This window comes from Patella vulgata, chromosome 1 (assembly GCF_932274485.2).
Source record: "Patella vulgata chromosome 1, xgPatVulg1.2, whole genome shotgun sequence".
In the NCBI taxonomy this organism is placed as follows: domain Eukaryota; kingdom Metazoa; phylum Mollusca; class Gastropoda; family Patellidae; genus Patella; species Patella vulgata.
The window spans coordinates 36,219,048-36,239,158 of record NC_065879.2 but is presented as its reverse complement, the minus strand read 5'-3'; the positions used below and the strand labels follow the sequence as shown (position 1 = coordinate 36,239,158).

The window sequence follows — 20,111 nt, the reverse complement described above, 5'->3', positions numbered from 1 at the left end:
AAAAACAATGGCTGCACCTTGTTCTTGCGTGAATTTAATTTTTACGGTGATAAATAATTAAATAGGCCATTCAATTTTCAAATAATTGAATGGGATTAAGTCTCGTATTGTTCAATTATAAATACAATGAATTTATTCAGCTTATAGTCCGTGTAATTGTGTAATTAATTAATTAATTAATTAATTATAATTGCAATTTAAAAAAAATCATTTGCATCTAGGAAATAGATAACAATTTATGTCACGAAAGGTTTGGATAGTGTCTATTAGTGTTATATTAATTGGATTGGATTTTTTTTACTTTCCTTATAATTTCCTTTTGCGAACAATAATGGCGGAAAAAGTAACTCGATGAAATTTTGGGACTCATGTAAAATTGTAACTATATATTATGTTGACTATATATACACCATCTTATTAATATTTCACGATGAAAGGCATATATGCAGTATATCGTGTAGCTGAAAAATTGATTTTATATTATTTTGGCTATCAAATTTAAAATCTTTGTAAATGTTGCCGAGTCAGCTCTAAAATACAAAATTCAGAGAGCCAATGTAAACGTTCCCTAATATAATTATATTTGTTGACAATAAGTAATCCTTTTCTCTACAATATGTAAAAAGAAAACACCTCAAAATGACAGCTATGAACTCGTGTGCAACGAAAATAAGAGACTTTGTTATTATGAGATAGTTTGTTTTTTCTGTCATTTTAAGTCGTCAATTCCATAATAATTATACATAATTAGCTGAATTATAATTTCGTTGAAATACTGAAATACATAATATACGACGTGTAGTCTCAAAATGCCATGAGAGGGAATTTTTCGTGTGGAAATGATGCAGGTCAAAATTATTTTTGATCAGATTCTATTTAAAATTATTGGATAGTTTAATTTGTTAGGAAGACCACGTGTAAACTGCAACATCGCATTGATAAAAAGACCAATGAACGTTCATCAATGGTACCATGAACACTGTCGCACACGTAAAATAAATTTTTAGGAGTTGAAATGTGAAGAAAAGTAGCCCGGTAAGCTGGAGACCGATCAAAATTCTCCTGTCATAAAAATAAAAATAACCGTCTTTTAATCTCAAAATGACTAATGGTAATTTATTTAGTGCTGGCGTCCGGTTGGTGGATCTTAAATTAAAACTGGGTGGTTTAAGTCTTGTTATCTGCGCGATTTATGGGTTCGATCCTACACTTGTACGTGACTGCTTTACATACTAATATACAGTAAGCCATGGGTGGTTTTGGACAGTAATCACATGATAGGGTATAGGTTGTATTTAAAAATATATCGTCTTGATATTAAAAAACATTTTATTGTCTTGTGTCTTAATATACATCACGCTGCCACGTGCGGTGCTAAACTAAAGAAGGGAGACAACCAAGTTGAACAAAGCGGACCGGTTTTGTCCAGTTTCTGTAAAGTATACGTGATAATTTCGGGTATTTCAGGAATTGACTCTCTACTTTTATATCAACATTAACAGCTTTACTTGTCTAGGAACACTGTAAATATAAAAAAAAATGTGCAAATTGGTTTTAGTCAAACTAGAAGAAAATATCTAAATCTAATGAGTTAATGACACTGATCAATGTTGCGAGAGAGAGAGAGAGAAATGGGGTTTAACGTCCACTCGACACAAACTAGGTCATTTCGGGACTAACACCTGGTTCAATTTTATTTCAATATTTCGCTTGCGCATAGGGGTCTTTAGCAGTGGGAGGAAACCGGAGGACCCGGAGAAAACCCACGAGGTTGGACAGGCGACCCTACTCCTTGTCACGTACAACCGGGGATTCGAAACCACACCAGTCGACTCAATGACAGACTTTATGATACAGCGCGCGCACGCTAACCATTCAGCCATCCAACCCCCCCGATCAATGTTGCATTACCTGAAATGCCATTATTACTCTAGTAGTCACTTAGTATATTGCTTTTGTAGGTGTGGGGATGGTTGTTGTTAACTAATTGTTGAGGTTTAATAAGGCACGTGTACCTGTAGACCCAATGTGACACATATGGCTCTTTTTAGGTTATTAATACTGGAATAGTGCTTTAAAGCGGTGCGCCCAACCTTTAAGATTCAGTGCCAATTTTCGCAAAGCATTTATTTTTTCCTTTGATTCAAGAGGTTAAGATTAGATTAAGTAGCATCAGATACAAGGCAGGACTTACTTTATCATAACAACACACACAGCTTATATATGTGAGAAATTCATTTCCTTCTTATATTTGTATTTAGCGTTTAAAAAGCAATCTGATTAAAATACAGATCAATATTTCGTTTCGTTTTTTTATACTTTCGATGGCCTACACTACAGACAAGTAAAACGAAATTTTGAACTATAAAAACGAAACGAAATAGGATCTGTGTTTTAACCAGATTATTTAAAAGGCCACCTCATATCATTAATAGCTAAATGCTTGAATTCTTTGAGATATTCAACACTACGAGAAAGATTGTGTTTCATCTTACCATCTGATACCACTTCACAATTATTTGGGGATCTTGAATAACTGTTAATGCTTATAATAGCATTCTTAATTGGTAGCGTTTGGTTGCTTTTTCGAGAACACCTGATGTCACAACTAACAATGTTTGTTGCAGTTTTGTATTAAATTCTTTAATTTGAACCTATTCAGAATTATAGTAGCATATAAGTATTATTATCACCTAGCGCGAGGCAGAATATGACCCATATTACACCTTGTTGTTTTGGGAAGTTCACATAGCTAACTAAAATTAATATTTGTAAGCTGTACCTTATGATATATTTCCTAATAGAATTCTTCCTGAATAGTATTATTCATTTTTATGATTTACTATTGTTATTTATTATAAACAGTGCTATTGGTACCATATAACTTAGTCATAGAATAGGAAACGTTTTAGTCAATAAACTGTTTGGTAATTAAGGCTTTCGATTTTATAGGAATTAATGGATGTGGTTCCTTGCTTCAGTAAGCACAAACAAGTAATAATAACAAGCATAGTAAATGCATTTATATAATTCGATTTTCTCTTTTATTTAACAGAGCTTGTTGTATTAAGATACAATGCTGACACATTAACGATATTGTGCAACAGACAATAGAGAGATACAGACGAGACTGAACTTACATCCAAATGGCTTTTTCACCATTTTAACGAAGAGAAGAAAAAAAAATCTGCTGACGTGTAATTGTATTGCAGAAATTTCTATAATTCTAAGAAAATTAAATTCACTCCAATCTAATTTTCTTATGTTACTCATTGCTGTTATGGGATACAACATATTCTAAAGCAGTGGTAACAAGCATTATCAGCTAATTAGGCACGTAACCATTGCTTGGGGAATAATATTTTTTTTATTATTTTCTCTTGCAGAGACAACAATAATCTGTATGTCTTTATGAAAATGATGAGTTGTCTATCTCATCAAAATGAAGAATCATATTTCCCGTTTGTTATGAAATCGTGTTATCACTTTGTACATTTTATTAACATTATATTTCTTAAATTTATCTTGTTTGGCTATCCAATTGAATGGAAGAACCATATTGATTTCTGACGATAAGAACTTACAGAATTATTTCCTTTTGTTACGAAATCTTGTTTGCGCCTTTGAGGTTTTCAATTCTAATCCGATCTTTCTGAAATTTGTAACTGCGTAGATGACTTAGCTGATGGTGGACGTTTGTGTCGTTGCCTGGCTTCTTAATTATATAGAATAACCGATGTCACCATATGTTAGGAGTTCACATAGTGTTAAAATCTGCTGTACTGTTGTAGCTGATTTGTTTATAATGTCACTATTTTAATGGGCTGTTAATGTATACTAGTAATTGACATATTACATAGGGAAAATACAATTGTTTGGCCCTTGAGAAACCCCATTTTTTCAGTAGCGCGTGGGTATTAGTTACTTACACGATCAATGTAAGATACTTATTATCTATATAGTCACTGCGAAATAAATTTATTTCACTCTCTAACGTCAGTAATAGTTTACAAATGAAACCCATTAATCCTTTCCTTACACAACACATCGCTTTATTGATGTGCCAGATATGGTTTCTTGGGGGATCACAGGTCAACCGTTTCCATAGAAACCTGATTCAACTGCTTTGCCGCCATTTTTAATTTTGTTCAGTGCCTGCCAAAGGACGGAAATGGATTTAGCAATAGGTGTTCCAGGATGACAATCAGACGGTAATTAGAACTCTCTTGGACTTAAAAGATGTCAACATTACCAACTATATCAAGACACTGTCTAGAAGTGTAGATAGTGATTGCATTACCATAAGACTATATTGAGTTTATTCCATCAGTAAGGTGCTGGTGCCATTTTTTTTGTGTTTTTAAAGAAACCACTGTGTGCGTTGTAAGATGCAAACGAAAATTATGCTTTGGTTGGATTATAAAAAAATAATTCTTAAATTTGACTACGGTTTAAAAATTAAGATGATGCTCATTGCATTTCCAAACCCTATCTTAACCCTTGTCTGAACCAAATGGTCGACAGTCACAAAAGTCCACAAGCTATAGAACAGTGGTTTTAAAATCACATCGTAATGGTTTCATTAATCGTGATCTGTGACGTTTTTTATCGTGTTGTTAGCTGTACTAAACAAACACTACTTTTCCATGTCTGAGCCGCTTACGTCGACAATATCGCCAAGATAGCTTAAAGGTGTATAAAACCAGTGTGATATGTGTTATACAAGACAGTATTATAGAAAGCACGTTAGACTTATAATTATTTCCTGCCATCCATGATCGAATACTGGTCATATACTTAAAGGACAATTTTGGTGTCAGTCATTATCACATATGTGATAGAACTGGTTAAAAACGTTCCAAATATAATTTTAACACAGAGATCATAGCGACGATAGCTGCGTTATGAAGATTTCAAGAAACAGAAGTGACGAACGCAAAAGGAAAACAGGGGTTATCCTTCTATATAACTGACTGAAGTGACGAGTGATAACAGATACACGGGCGAATTTCTGCTCACTAATAATTCCTTCGAAGACAAAAAGTTGTTATGTGGGAGGATATCTGATAATTCAAAAAAGCAATTGAATGTCACTAGATAAGGGAAAACGAGAAAAATATAAATAGTCCGTACATTCCCTTGTTTTTATTCATTCTATACTTAAGAAAAACATGGTAATGCGCGTACTTTTCTATTTTTTCGTTTGCTCTTATCCTCCCACAGTCTAATATAACAACTTTTGGTCTTCGAAGAAATTATTAGTGAGCAGAAATTCGCCCGTGTATCTGTTATCACTCGTCACCTCAGTCAGTTATCAGGAGGCAGACCACCATCAAATTTCACCATCTCGGGTTGATATTTGGGTGTAGAATGGACGAAGAGAGTTTGAATTAACATTTTCTGCCAGGTTTTGGTAAATATTCATGATTTTGAGACGGAACGATAACGGGGTTATCAGGTTGACTACGGTGATATGTACGGCAACTAGTTACATGTTTTTCAAGTTTGTTTATCTCAAAATTTTGGTGGTCAACCTCATACAAATTTTAGTGCAAAGACATGACCAGTTGTTCCCCTGTCTGTAGGGAAAAGCATTCAGCCCAACGAAAATTTGGGGAAAAGTTGGAGGTGGGCAAAGAGCTCAGAATTAACATTGAAGTCAATGGGAAAATTAATGCGGGTCTTCCTCCATTATTCGTTACTTCAGTCAGTATTATAGTAGGATAACTCGTGTTTTCCTTTTGCGTTCGTCACTTCTGTTTCTTGAAATCTTCATAACACATCTATCGTAGCAATGATCTCTGTTTTAAAATTATATTTGGAACGTGTTTAACCAGTTCCATCACATACATGTACATGTATGTGATAATGACAGACACCAAAATTCTCCTTTAATAATCAAGTCTATTCGGATCACCCGTATACATGATTTGGTCTCGGCTTAAAATAAAACTTTACCATTTGCCAAATTGTTTAAACTTTTATATATCCATCCAGCTCTTTTGATTTAAATTATAAATCGATTCTTGTTTAAGATGGTTAATAAAAATGTCAGTGCTCTTATAGCTTAAATATACCACACCAGTTAAGTTGGTTAACAATTGCCAGCTTATATGCCATTTCGCGTCCGTTTTCCATCATCTTCTTGGATACCAGATGCACATGCGCATGTTTCGTTGTCTGTCAAACTATTTTTAGGACTGTTACCCCTTTTCGATAGACAACTATAATTCCATTGATAATGTGTGGAATAAATCAGACCGACAACCTATAATTTGTAAATTGTTTAGCTTTCTAAATTGCTACTTTCGTTTGGCGGTTTATATATATCTAAATGATTGCACATAAGTCGGACACCCCTGGTTTATTTATCAACCAGTAAATGAGAAAATAATGAAGCTAGCATTTCTCGCTAAAAATCATTTGGAGAAATTTGATTAAGTTCATATATTTTCAATTTCCAACATTCCAGTTGCGCCCAGCGTGTTTATAAATTCGTATTTTATAGTGTTATGCAATCTGGTTAGATGTCCCGTTAACATAGCGATGAGTCTTGGTTTTGGTAGCCTGCCTATGTGAACATTTAGAAATCTCAGCGAGGATCATGACAAGTAAATAATCGGATGGTTATTGGTAATTCCAATTCTGTCTGATGCGATTTATTTTTACCAACACGTTGTCGTCGACAAGACTTGGATTTCCCATTGTAAAATCGGTTGAGTATGATACGGACTAACGCCCACATAAATAGCTGACCTTTTGTAGCCCGGAGAAAATGAAATACACATGTAATACCACATGTGTATCTATGACAACGTGCCCTTTTTTCCTAAATGGAGTATATAACATGTACTATTGAACAAGTGACATTTCAAGATAAATCCTAGCTTATAGTTAATCACTAGGCCAGTATGCTGTCTTAATTCTTTAAACTACGATATCTGTTGTACAATTTCACTTCAGTTAAATCGGAAATTTTCTTTTCAAAACGCTCTTCACGATCATTTAGAAATTGGACACTCCTTTGTGCAATGCATCATCCTGGTCTAGAAACTAAACCACACGTATGAGTTGTTAGATCTTTGTACAATTTGATCGGCAGTTGGATAAATGTCTCGCGTTCATATTAGTATCCTGTGATCGAAAACATTGCAGTGCTGCTCTCCGTTACGCGGCATGACGTGCGCCAGCGAACCACGGGGGTTACTTACCGAGCTTGGTTGTATTCTACGGTTTACTGGTTTACTCCCACTGCAGGCCCAATTATCAAAACAAAGGTGAAAAAAGAAATACAACATTCTAATCGCACAATGACCTTCCCTCGTGTTGTTTACGTTACAGATGCATTATTTAATAGCTACATTTGCCTAGTACATGACTTTTTTCTGACTTCAAATGTCATATAAATTATTATTTAGACATTTAGACATTTATTCAAGCCCATAATCATCCCTCCAGTGATTCTCAACCAGTGTGCCGCGAGATCTTCCTAAGTTTGCCGCGAAATTTTGAACCGCACACTAAGACAATGCGAAAAGCCACTTGATCTTAATTGAGTATTCACTTGGTATTGGTACGTTCATAGCTGTGTTTTTCTTTATTTAGTTTGAGTCATTCTATGTTTCTATGACTAGTCTGTGTCTACGGTTGTCTATGACTTGCCATGTTTTTATTTTGCAAAATTCAAATATTTTTCATATATATTTAGCCAGGTGTGCCGCTATTTTTTCATGTGTTCCAGGGTGTGCCAAAAAACGTTGAGAACAACTGCTCTAACCCATCGGATGGCTGAGATATTGAATAGATTAGGTCACCGGCGCCATATAACGTTAAAATGGACGTCACTCAATAAAAGGACGGATAATTGATAGTGTTCGACACGAATATTCGATTATTCGCTCGTCCATTGTAATATTCGAATAGCAATCACCATATTCGAATATTTTCGGGTATCTACATTAATTATTCTTTTTGCTCTCAAATATTACTAAAGACGACATTCCTTGTCACATTTCATTCGAAGCTTACTTAGTTTGCCTAACTGCAGGTTGTAGGAGTGCTGCCCCTATATAGGCCTACCCCTATAACTAGTCCAAGCAAAATAATATTAGTGCGGATAGCTACTGCAATAGAAATGCGGACCACTGTTAGACCGGAGGCTCAGTGTGCGGGGGTGTCCATCAAATGGGCACAAAACCAGACCCAAATTTTCTACTGTAAAATTTTGCGTAGAACACGATACGATGCCGAGTGATAATCAGTCCGCCGTTGGGGCGTTTTCGAGATATTCGGGGTCAAAGGTCAAAAATGGGGTCATTTGCACTGAAAGTGAATTTAGCAAGTTTAAATTTTTATTGAAAGGGTGATTACTTTCGACCATTTTCAGCTTATTTTCATGATACAAGAATGACTGCGCATCCACTTTCAGTACAAATGTACTCATTAGACCCTTGACCCCGAATATCTCGAAAACGCCCCAACGGCGGACTGATTACCACTCGGCATCGTTGGGGTTGGTTTTGTGTCCATTTGATGGACATCCCTCCGCACTGAGCCTCCAGACTATGTGTATAGTCGGTCTAGACGTATATTATTACCTCAAAAAAAGTCACAGTCCGAAACCCGTCTCCAAATAGGTCAAATTGGCCAATATCCAAAACTGCCGCCGATTTCGGGGTAGTTGAATCCATGTTCATACAAATTTTTGTGATTAGTAATATTGGGTCGGGGAGAGGGGGTGGGTCATTCAAGATGGCGGCCTGTTTGGGCAGGGAAATTTGAATTATTTTACATCGGGATCAAGTTTGGTGTGAAAATATTTTCAAGGTAGCTGATTTTATTTTCGTATATAGTTTGCTTATTAAGTCTTCCCCCCTGTGTCAGTATAGAAGGAAATCCAATTAGTTTTGTAGGTTTCCGATTAGGGACTGGGGATTAATGATACTCACGCCTTAGACCTAATACGATGCCATTCATTTATTAACATCTTGATTTTTTAAAAACATTTCTGACCTACGGCAGGGGCCACTTCCAGCTCACTGCGGTAGCAGCGTAGCGGGCATGTTGACTGAGGCCACTCTAACGTCGATAACTAAACCAAGATGGCCATGGCTATAGAAGCACGCGGCGAATTCATTTCACAAAATGATTTAAACTTTAAAGATTGATTTGAAATGCAGTGAAATGAAAATTAAAAAGCACAAAAAATGACTAAGCAAAATTATATGTACTTAAAGTGGGTGAATTATAATCATCTTTACAACAATTCAACACCAATCTGATATATGTTCCCGCGTGCTTCTATAGGTTTGGTCATCTTGACTCAATTTTTCGAGGTTGGTGACCAAACATAGAGACGGCCCACTACGCTGCGTCCGCAGTTAGTTGCGGGTGGCCCCTTTCGACATGCCTGCTACATTACTTCCGCATTGAGCTTTTAAGCGGTGGACAGACTAGGCGAATGATTCGACCGAATCGTTCTAGAGACTTAAGTTAATATTCGATTGATTTTCAGTGATTTTGGATAATTACTGCCAGAGTTACGGCCCTTGATCACTTCAAAAAATCTTGTGGACGCACTAGAGGCCAAAGTCAATATCCGATTGACTTTAAATTTATACACAGTGCTTAAGGTCATGAGACGAAGAATCCTATTGATTTTCAACGATTTCCGAAAATTACTGCCAAAGTTATGGCCCTTGATCACTTTGAAAAATCTTGTGACGCTCTAAGAGGCTAAAGTTATCATCCGATTGACTTCAGATTGATGCACAGAGTTAAAGGTCTTGAGACGAACAGGTATATTGATTTTCAATGAATTTTGATAACATGAACAGCTAAATCCATTATATTAAATGTTTCGTATACTAAATGTTAGCATGGAGCAGAACTTATAAAAATCAAACAAATTCTAATGATTTTCTGATAATTACTTAATGAGTTGTTACTCTTAATCAGATTTTAGTGTATTATAATTGTTTCATTACCGAAAAAAGTAAAAATATGTGATAACTCTTGTTGACTGCCCGGACGATTTAGCTGCTGTGGCCGTATGTTTCGTTGCCTGGCAACCTATCTTTTATTTTGGCAATTTGACCCATTTGGACATGGATTTCGGACTGGTACTTTTTGGGGGTGAATGTATTACACGTCTAGGCCGACCATGGACGACATTCGCAATGCCCGGGTGATGCGGAATTGAGTTATAATGTCTGGACTATCTTGACTAATATCGTGGCCAGGCCCCTAATTAGCTGGATTACACCTGATCACCGTATCTCTTTAATTACCATGGTAACTATAAACTGCTCGTTCATACATGTCTATTGAAAGGTATTTGGGTATACCATCCACCAGTGTGACCTCAGAAAGAGCCTTTTCTAATTTTGATTGACAAGAGAAATCGACTCAAACCCAGTACCGTCCGCATGCTACATTTTTTGGCAAAAAATCTGTGGAATAACTTGTATATAATATGCATTAATATAGCTGCATCACGGTTTAACATATATATGTTTGTTTCATATTTGATTCTAGTTCAAGTTTCTAGTTGTAGCCTTAGTTGTCTTCTTATTTTTTTTTTTCATACGCCTAGTTTATGTGTGTGAATACGCTCTGGTCAACTACCTTCGAAATATCAGATCTCGGCTACTCATTCCTTTTAGTAGTTCAAACTTAAAAATATCTGAATACTAATCGAATACAAATTTCAAGACACGTCGAATATTATTATCATGAGAATAGTACATGATAATCTGATGTCAAAACGTAAAAGACTCATAACTTCGCTCAAAATAAAGTAATTTGACTGAAATTATCAATATATTCACTTTTAATCATCATTCTTTGAACTTTATAGCAAATCTATGTCTCGCAGAATGCATCTTTAAACAAATGCGCTTCTCTCAGTCATTAACCTAAATGTTTTAAGAGGCTTCTTTCTGTCATCGTACGGATTTAATGACACATTTTTTAGACTTGTAAAATTGGATGTTTGGTTTGATAAATATATGCTTCATGTTACATTGTCTGATTGTCTAATTAGGAGAGGTTTTTCGTTTAGCAAATCAAACAGCCACCCTGTAAACCAACAGCTTTCAGAAACCGAGAGAGAGAGAGAGAGAAATGGGGTTTAACGTCCACTCGACACAAACTAGGTCATTTTGGAACTAAAATATGGTTCAATTTTATTTCAATAATTCGCATGCGCGTAGGGGTCTTTAGCAGTGGGAAGAAACCGGAGGACCCGGAGAAAACCCACGAGGTTGGACAGGCGACCCTACTCCTTGTCACGTACAACCGGCGAATCAAAACCCCGCCAGTTGACTCAATGACAGACCGTATGATACAGCGCGCGCGTGCTAACCACCACCCCCCCCCCACCTTCAGAAACCGTCAGAAACAAGATCTTAATAGTTTGACATCATAGTCATCTCATTTTGGATGCGCGTGATAATCGTGTGGAATAGCTGCATTTAATATGTTGGTTTTTATACAGGTTTATGTTTTAAATGTGATGTGGGAGTATGGACCCTACTATTTTTAGCCTTCTATGACTTTTTGTTCCAGAGTTATCCCCCTTTTCCGAAAACTTTGTAAACGCGATGGGCTGTAAGTGGGTGAACGCTGATTTTCTATTTTGGTGTGAAACAATGAGATCGGAGAGGATGAAACTTGTTTATTTTCATAATTTCGGAAAGGCTAGTGAACACGATATACGAGTAGATCAGGTTTCTTGAACGTATAAAGGATCTTATCAAATTTGGCCGATCCCGGTTTCGCCGATAAAGCTCCTTAAGATTTTTGGCGTGGTTTCGGTGAAGGATGGAGAACCTTTCAAGGATAGGCGCCTACTCGTTCGGGTGGGACGTAAAACTGATGTCAATGGTATACTCTGGCGATGACTTAAAATAATCCTTGCCAAAATATGAGGGCGTATAGCGCCGATGTATGGGCAAAATCTCTCGGATGCGGGAAGAAAAGTAGGACGTTTAACCAAACGTAAATACCTTTGGCGGTAGTTAATTTTGGATTTAAGAGCTAAATCGATATCCAAACTCTCCCTTTGTTTCTAAAAGTGTTTGCATTCTGATTTGTTTTCATAGAATACCTGTAGCTAGTTTCATACTCTTAAGAACATAAGTACCGGTAGTGTAGCAAGTGAGAATGGAGAATGCTTGTTGTGGAAAATAATTGATTTGAGAAAGTGTATGGAAACATTCCCAAGACGTTTTCGCAGTTCAGCACATTGTTCATTCAGCCGCTGGCCACTAATAAACGAGATCTATTATACGTTTTGTTCTTATTCTAATTTCACAAAACATACAGTAGAGTAAAAATGACACCGTCTAATATAACCCATGTTCGATTCTGAACTAATTAGTAGATCTTTTCGGTAGACTGCAAACACACACACACACACACACAAACAGCTAAATAGCAGGTAGACTGTCCAAACTAACAGTATGCATTAATGGAATATAAAATTCATATATACTGCACACACATCAGAATAATAATAGACAGAACATGTACATAAGAACAGAGAATTGGGTAGACTGCACATTTTTCAGTAGATTAATACACTGTACACACTGCAGCAGACTACATTATATAGACGGCACCCACCGTCACAGATGGACAACAAAAACCACAACAGACAATGGATAGACAGAAAACAGATTAAAACTAATATCGAAAAACTGTAAAGAAAATCAAACTAACATCGATAGACTGTAAATAAAATAAAACCAACATCGATAGAATGTAAACAAAATAAAACCAACATCGATAGACTGGAAAAAAAATAAAACCAACATAGATAGACTGAAAAAATAAAACCAACATATATTATAGACAGTAAACAAAAATAAACAACATCGATAGACTGTAAACAGAATAAAACTAACATCGATAAACTGTAAACAGAATAAAACCAACATCGATAGACTGTAAACAGAATAAAACTAACATCGATAAACTGTAAACAGAATAAAACCAACATCGATAGACTGTAAACAAAATAAAATCAACATCGATAGACTGTAAACAAAATAAAACTAATATCTGTAGACCGTAAAAAAATAAAACCAACATCGATAGACTATAAACAAAATAAACACTGTAAACACAATAAAACCAATACCTATAGACTGTAAACAAAATAAAACCAACATCGATAAACTGTACACAGAATACAAGCACTATCTATAGACCGTAAAAAAAATAAAACCAATATCGATAGACTGTAAACAAAATAAAATCAATATCAATAGATTGTAAACAGAATAAAAACGATATCGATAGACTGTAAACAAAATAAAACCAACATTAGTAGAATGTAGACAAACTAAAACCGATATCAATAGACTGGAAACAAAATAAAACCGATATCGATAGGTTGGAAACAAAATAAAACCAATATCGATAGACTGTAAATAACTAAAGATAGGTAGACTACAAACAACAATAGTGTACTATGGACCAGGAACCAGATCTATATTGAAAATTGTGATATCATATCAAAAAGGCCGTCAGTCGATGCGCAATTGCCTAGCATTGCAAGATTAGGCCAAACGAGTACACCATATTTTTGAAGATTAGGCCGACTGAGCAACACCGCATTGGAAGATTAGGCCGACTGAGCACACTGCATTGGAAGATTAGGTACAACGATCAGTAAACATAAACAACACAGATAAGTAGTAAACAAACAACATTAACGGAGATGTTCAGAATGTACAGTGTACACATAATATAGTACAATAAATAACAAACTGCACAAACTCGGGAAACATAGCGAAAATATTACGAGCTGTGATCTGCTTTAATTTTCAATGAAAATGGGTCAATCGGATATTGGTGATGCATGTATAGCAAATATCAAATGTATTTCTTCTGATGATCAATATCACTATTGCTTTAAATATATTGTTAACTTCAAACATTTGGCATGGGTTATATTGATTGTATGTTCAGTATAAGTGTTTAATTATCTCACTAATCATTTTTCTCAAAAGGTCCCACTACTGCAAATGAAGCAAATAAATACCCACTGTTGAAATACTATACAAACCAAATAGGTGGTATTTTGTTTGTAGTGAGAGATCACCATCTTCAATGATTTTATTTTTACCAAATGGCAATAAAGTATGTGTATTACGTCTTGTCTGGACTTGTTTCTGACACAATGTGTTACATATGTACCGATCTTTATTCTGAAATATTTTCGGGGGTTGGGCCATCCAATCCCCTCCCCCCCCCCGATTTATGTTATGGCCTTAGATATTATTAAACGTTACAATTTCCATTCTCGCTAGAATCCTGGATTGATGCTTAGACGTCTTGAAATAATCATATACTTCTTCCCGTGCAATCAAAAAAAGATTTTTAACGAGTTTAAGGGGACTTGTTATAACGGTTAACCTATATTTTCAGTTCGAAAGCTTTTGGGGGTTTTATCTGAAATTATAATATTTTAATCGAAATGAAGGCACAGAGTTGCTCTTAAACACACAATGTACAATGTGTAGGTCATTGATTAGCTATCAGTCTAAATGCCAAATGTGTCACTTACTATAGTACATCGTAACAGTATAAAAGTGCCCAATTGGTGTTGGTGTGTGATTCGGTTCTCCATAACAAAAATTACTAATTAAATACCCCCATTCCCTCCCCATGTCCACCACCTCGCGTCTTGGATATATTGTGTCAGCATATACATTATCGAATAGTGTTTTTCAAAGTGTTTGTCCAAAGACAGGGTGGCCATTAATTAATGTGGCGATATTGGTCGTATATTGCCGACCCTCGGACGATTTAGCTGCTGTGGGCGTATTTTTCGTTGCCTGGCAACCCTATCTTTTGTTAATTACAGCTTGTTCAACAATACGGTGTCGCATACATACTTATTTATATCCAGTTGTGCACGCTTTTGTATCCTACAAACCGTGCTCTGATTATTTAACCACTATTCATTAAATGTCGATAAATTATCAATCGAAGTATTTGTAATGAAAAGAAACAATGCCAGATCAACTGGGTTTGTGGTTTCATTTATTTGTTCTGTTTTAACGGAGAAACAGACCGAGCATTTGCGTGCTGTAGCAAAGGTTTTAGGTGAAAGCCAAAAGACATAGCCCACTAAGACTAACGGTACACCCTTTATGATATTAAATACGCCAACATGGAAATGTGGTCGTATATTGCCCAGTTTTGAAATTGATATATGTTGTTTACATCAGTGAGATAAATTTGTATCTATTATTTTGCATCCCTCTCTCTCTCTCTCTCTCTCAGTGACTATTTATTTGCTCTCCACGAATTGTATGCACCTTCAAGTGTGTAGTGATCGCTGACTTACAGTAAATTGGTTATTGTGAGGTCTAAACACATGGCTTTTATGAGTTAATATTATCTGCATTTAGAGATACAAGGTGTAAAATTGTGTTTTAATGGAAGCTTGTGGGATTACACCACCATACTTGAAGACATTTTCTCATATCGATCATATAGTAACAGACATTGCGCGTATAATTAGTTGGGTGTAGAATTCTACAATACAGCACAGATGAACTTATATCATAGACCTTACAAAATTTCCTTATAATATAAATGCAAAAGCTAGATAAGTGAGTGGAGGTCGATTACACGTCGATGTCAGTAGATACAAATCGGGTATATTTCAGCCAATCATAGGTCGCAGTGTGAAATAAGAAACAAAACAATGATAACTTCAAATGACCATAACTTCTGCTAGGATAAGTACTGGTCAGGGTTGACCAATTTGAATAATGTTTCTGTTTGTTAGAGTTCGTGTATGATGTTAAACACTACCCCTTTAAATAGATTACTAAAAAGAATAATAAGTACGCATAAGTGGAATATTTTTGCAAAACATTATTCTTCAAAAAATAAAATGTTTTTTTATGTGTTGATTTGATTTATGGAATGACACACCGTCCTCGTTGATAATGCTTTGTTTATGTGTGTATACGCTATCTTCTTTTTCTAATGTCTTTTTTTAGAAATGAGAATAAGATACATGTATTACGTTACAGAATAGGTATACTTGACCTAATGCAGCCATTGGCACAGACGATTTGACAATCTTCTTCGTTTCTTCAAATAACACCTGTTTGATCTTGTTCAATAATGAAATTGTCGATTTCATTTGATATTGATCTGGTTTCTGAGACGGGACTCGTTAAAAAATTGAAGTCCTTTATGATATATAACCGAATGCTGTATCGGTGTCAGCACGGAAAGCCAAACATACGATACAGACTTGACAAAACAAATCAACCAACATCAACTCCACCATCTTTATATCTTGTACATCAAAAAAATATATATTTGTAAAATCAAATTTAGTTCATTTATAAAGTGTACACGTCTACCGGTTTTTACAACCTGTACATTAATTGAAACCACGCGTTTTCCTGATGTATTGTAATATGCGTCAATCATTGTATCTCAGACAATCTCAGTTAATCAATAAAATGAACATTTTCCACCAAAGCGATATCTTGGAGTGTGGTGAGATATTATAAAATCATACGCCAATAAGTATGCTGTGGGGAGAATTTTACCCAGACAGCAATTGAATTCCAACAGCCAATGGTTCTTTTTCGTGCACGCAAACGTGTATACACGAGGATTCGGGTTTTCGTCCCATCAAAAGACTAGTCGTCCTGTATCTCTGATTGGTAAGGGAAAACCACGCTTAGTGAGCCGGTCCAGAATTAGGACCAACAGGGGCTATTTTGGGGCCCGAGTAATTTTGGGTGAAGGACAAAGGATATTTGTTTTTGAAACAGCGCGGAAATATTTTTGGGAACCCATACATGTTTTAACGATATCGTATATTGTGGTTGATGAAGTCTAAACATAGGCCTGTTCGTCACGTCACTAGCTAGATTATACCCTAGCCGATTAAATATGAATATTTTATCGATTTTTGCACTGTCAAAGAGAAATTTCATCATCACTGACATCTAAACGGTTGGTGTCTTAATCTGTATTAGCTGCCTAGAGATTTACCCTGATTTCCAGCTTTTAGCTTCGTGATAAGCCAGTATTAATCATGTTTTGCTTCGGTTATTGGGTATGAGGAGTTGGGGCTCTCAGGGCTTTTAACTTCGATAGAAGTACAACATACTACTTGTACTTGTAGTTTGCTCTTCATGCTTCTTTCAAAAGTTCTGCGTTCAACCCACAACATTTATACCCAACATATAATTGGTTTCACGGTGATTTGTTTATAAGATCTCATGTAGAAAATAGTCATGTCTTCTTTAACAGAGACATTCTGACTCTAGCTCCCCTCTGATCATTTATTAAGCAATATAGCTGACTGTTTGGATTTCAGTAATTTGAGTGTTTGTATTGTCAAGCGAGTAGCATTTCTAAAACAGGATTGGGAATCAGACTTCCGGTATTATTTAGTATTAGCCCATCGAGCCCATATCCTCTTTGGTGACTTGGTTTCGAATCCCCGGTTGTACGTGACAAGGAGTAGGGTCGCCTGTCCAACCTCTTGGGTTTTCTCCGGGTCCTCCGTTTCCTCCCACTGCTTAAGACCCCTAAGCGCAAGCGAATTATGGAAATAAAATTGAACCATATGTTAGTCCCGAAATGACCTAGTTTGTGTAGAGTGGACGTTAAACCCCATCTCTCTCTCTCTCTCTCTCTCTCTTTGGTGACTATGGTGCCCATTTACATTTAAGTTTAAGGGCATGATAAGAGGGTACCTTAAAGATTTAGAGATATTTGACCTCTTCTCCCAAAGCCATGTAGACTTGATCAAACATAGTAGCTCGGCCCTGTAAGCACCTTAAAGAAGAAATTTTTCTTCTGTTCCAACACTCATTGGGTTCGAGGCAAATTTGGTAGTATGTTGCTTGAGAGGTGAACAACATTTGGATGTATTAATACATTATTAATGATGGTGCTCAATATTGTTAATTTGAATATATTATGATATAATATTAAAACTCTGAACCTTCCGGAAGAAAAGGCAATACAACCAATCTCATATATTATGTTATATACATGCACATTGATTGATTTTGTCAAACATGATTGACAGTAGCATTGATTAAAGGGATCATGTTTTATGTCATTTAAGTGATTTGATTATACAGCACATGGAAATCTAATAACTGTACATCGTATTTATACGTTTTATTATACGAGATACGCCATTGTCTGTGAACTATTTTTAGTTTTAGTGACAGTCGTGTCACATAAACATATTTATTTATTACTTCACAAAGATGGCAGCCATCTATTTCTGTATTAATATTGCTATGGTTCGTCTTCATGTGTAATATTTCACGTGTTTAGTCAGTTGTTGTGTTATCGGCACACTACGTATGGTTCGTAACTGGGTGATCACTTGGAATCTATCAATAAATTATGCTGATCGATATCTCGGCACGTGGGTGGCAAAAGTAAAGCCTCCTTTTCGTCCACAACACAGTGAGCAGGTGGGATTAAGCAGGATTTATAGCGACAAGCAGACACAAGGACTATAGAGTAGTGGACGACACCGACTCTCTATTTACCACAAGACATACCGATTGACGTCTGCTCATGTTGAAGGGTTGTCGTAATCGGCGTCGGTCATCGATGGATAAGAAACAAGTTCATTGCATACCTAGTTCATTTAGTTCAGTCAGTTTATCGATGAAGCTGTAATTATTGTTTTACAGTTTTGGGCAATAGTTGCTTGTTTTTGCATGTTACCAAATTGAGACACAAAAAATAACTAAAGACAAAAGTGTCAAAGAAAAACACAGACAGACAATACTTTTACTGTGACTGCCGAGCTCAAAAGAACTTTACCAGCGCCAATTTCCTCTTGCCATAATATCTACTGCTGCAGCCTTGGTTTAAAATCACCATGCTATTGAAATCATTTGGCGGCCCGAGAGGGTACATCCAAAACAGATCTCAATTCTTCCCAGGTAAGAATTTTATTTGATTTGCCGTTCATTATATTGAAGCCTGAACTACAATTTGATTGTGGGCTTTTCTTTTGAATTAAAAAATTTGGTGCACCCTAAGTAGGATACCATGTATTTAATTTCCAGCTAATTAATGCTTTTATCTCCCTTTGTCACTTTTACCTACCCAATTGCATGCAGTTCTGAAAATAGCGATATTCTTCTTTTTGACATTTCAAGTTTTTAAGACACTTTGAGAATCTGTATGGTAAAATATAACTTCCTATTTCATGTAACCATTTGTTCATATTTCTCTAATATCCCTTGTGTTGCCCGAGAAAGTTCCCCACCCCACCCGTCAGTTGTCCAGGACGGAAGGCCTGGCAAGAAATGACGTCTGGTTTTTCATTTTTAATTTTGTAGGTGTTTTTGTTTTTAAATTCGTTAAAATAACACTTTTACGGGGACATTATCATCTTCACTAAGAAAATAGTTATATTTAAAATAACTTTATACCCAAATTAGCAGGACTGTAAGTTTATGTAAGTTGATATGTCTATATTATGTATGTCAGTGATGGATTGGTCGAATTATCTCAAATTTTGCGCAAGCTCTTGTTATAAACACCTCATATGTAACTGTTAAATGGAATGAAATGGAGTTTAACGGCCTACTGTTCTGTACCGACTGAGCTAATGGAAGACGGACAGGCGCCTTACAGTGAGCTGTAATGGAAATTTTGCCTTCACAGCGGCAATACGGCATACTCTTATTTCGAATTCCAGTGGCTCTTTTACGTGCACACCAAAGTGTACACTGGACGTCTGTTTTTCGTCCCATTTGAACGACTATACGTTGCCCCTTGCCAGGCCCTCCGCCCTGCACCACTGGCAAGGGGGTTGATTATGGGCTTGTCATGTGAATAAATGTCTAAATAATAATTTATATGCGATTGGTAGATTTAGCGCTTACATAATAAATCTTTAATCAGATGATAATGTATTTTTAAGCGTATTCAGTGATTGACATTTAAGGATTCTGCGGTGAAATAATTTCAGAGTATTTGCTCACCGAATAACAATTGCAAAATGTTTAATATTTCTGTCAAGTGATGGTCATGTGGCCAAGAACACTTTACCAGAAACAATTTCCGATGAGCAATGT

At 36.0% G+C, this 20,111-nt stretch overlaps 1 protein-coding gene across 3 annotated transcripts in view; it reads left to right on the top strand.

Annotated features, from left to right (window-relative positions):
* The window catches only part of LOC126829615 (retinoic acid receptor RXR), a 94,820-nt gene that overhangs the window by 37,532 nt on the left and 37,177 nt on the right, over positions 1-20,111 (top strand). The window contains exon 1 of one of the 3 annotated variants that reach the window (XM_050559584.2): positions 18,714-18,968. The exons of the other annotated variants lie outside the window; for them this stretch is intronic. Coding sequence (XP_050415541.1) covers positions 18,905-18,968 — 64 coding nt within the window. The 5' untranslated portion in view covers positions 18,714-18,904. Of the gene's footprint in view, positions 1-18,713; positions 18,969-20,111 lie in introns of those variants that run through there. 3 annotated transcript variants of the gene reach the window in all.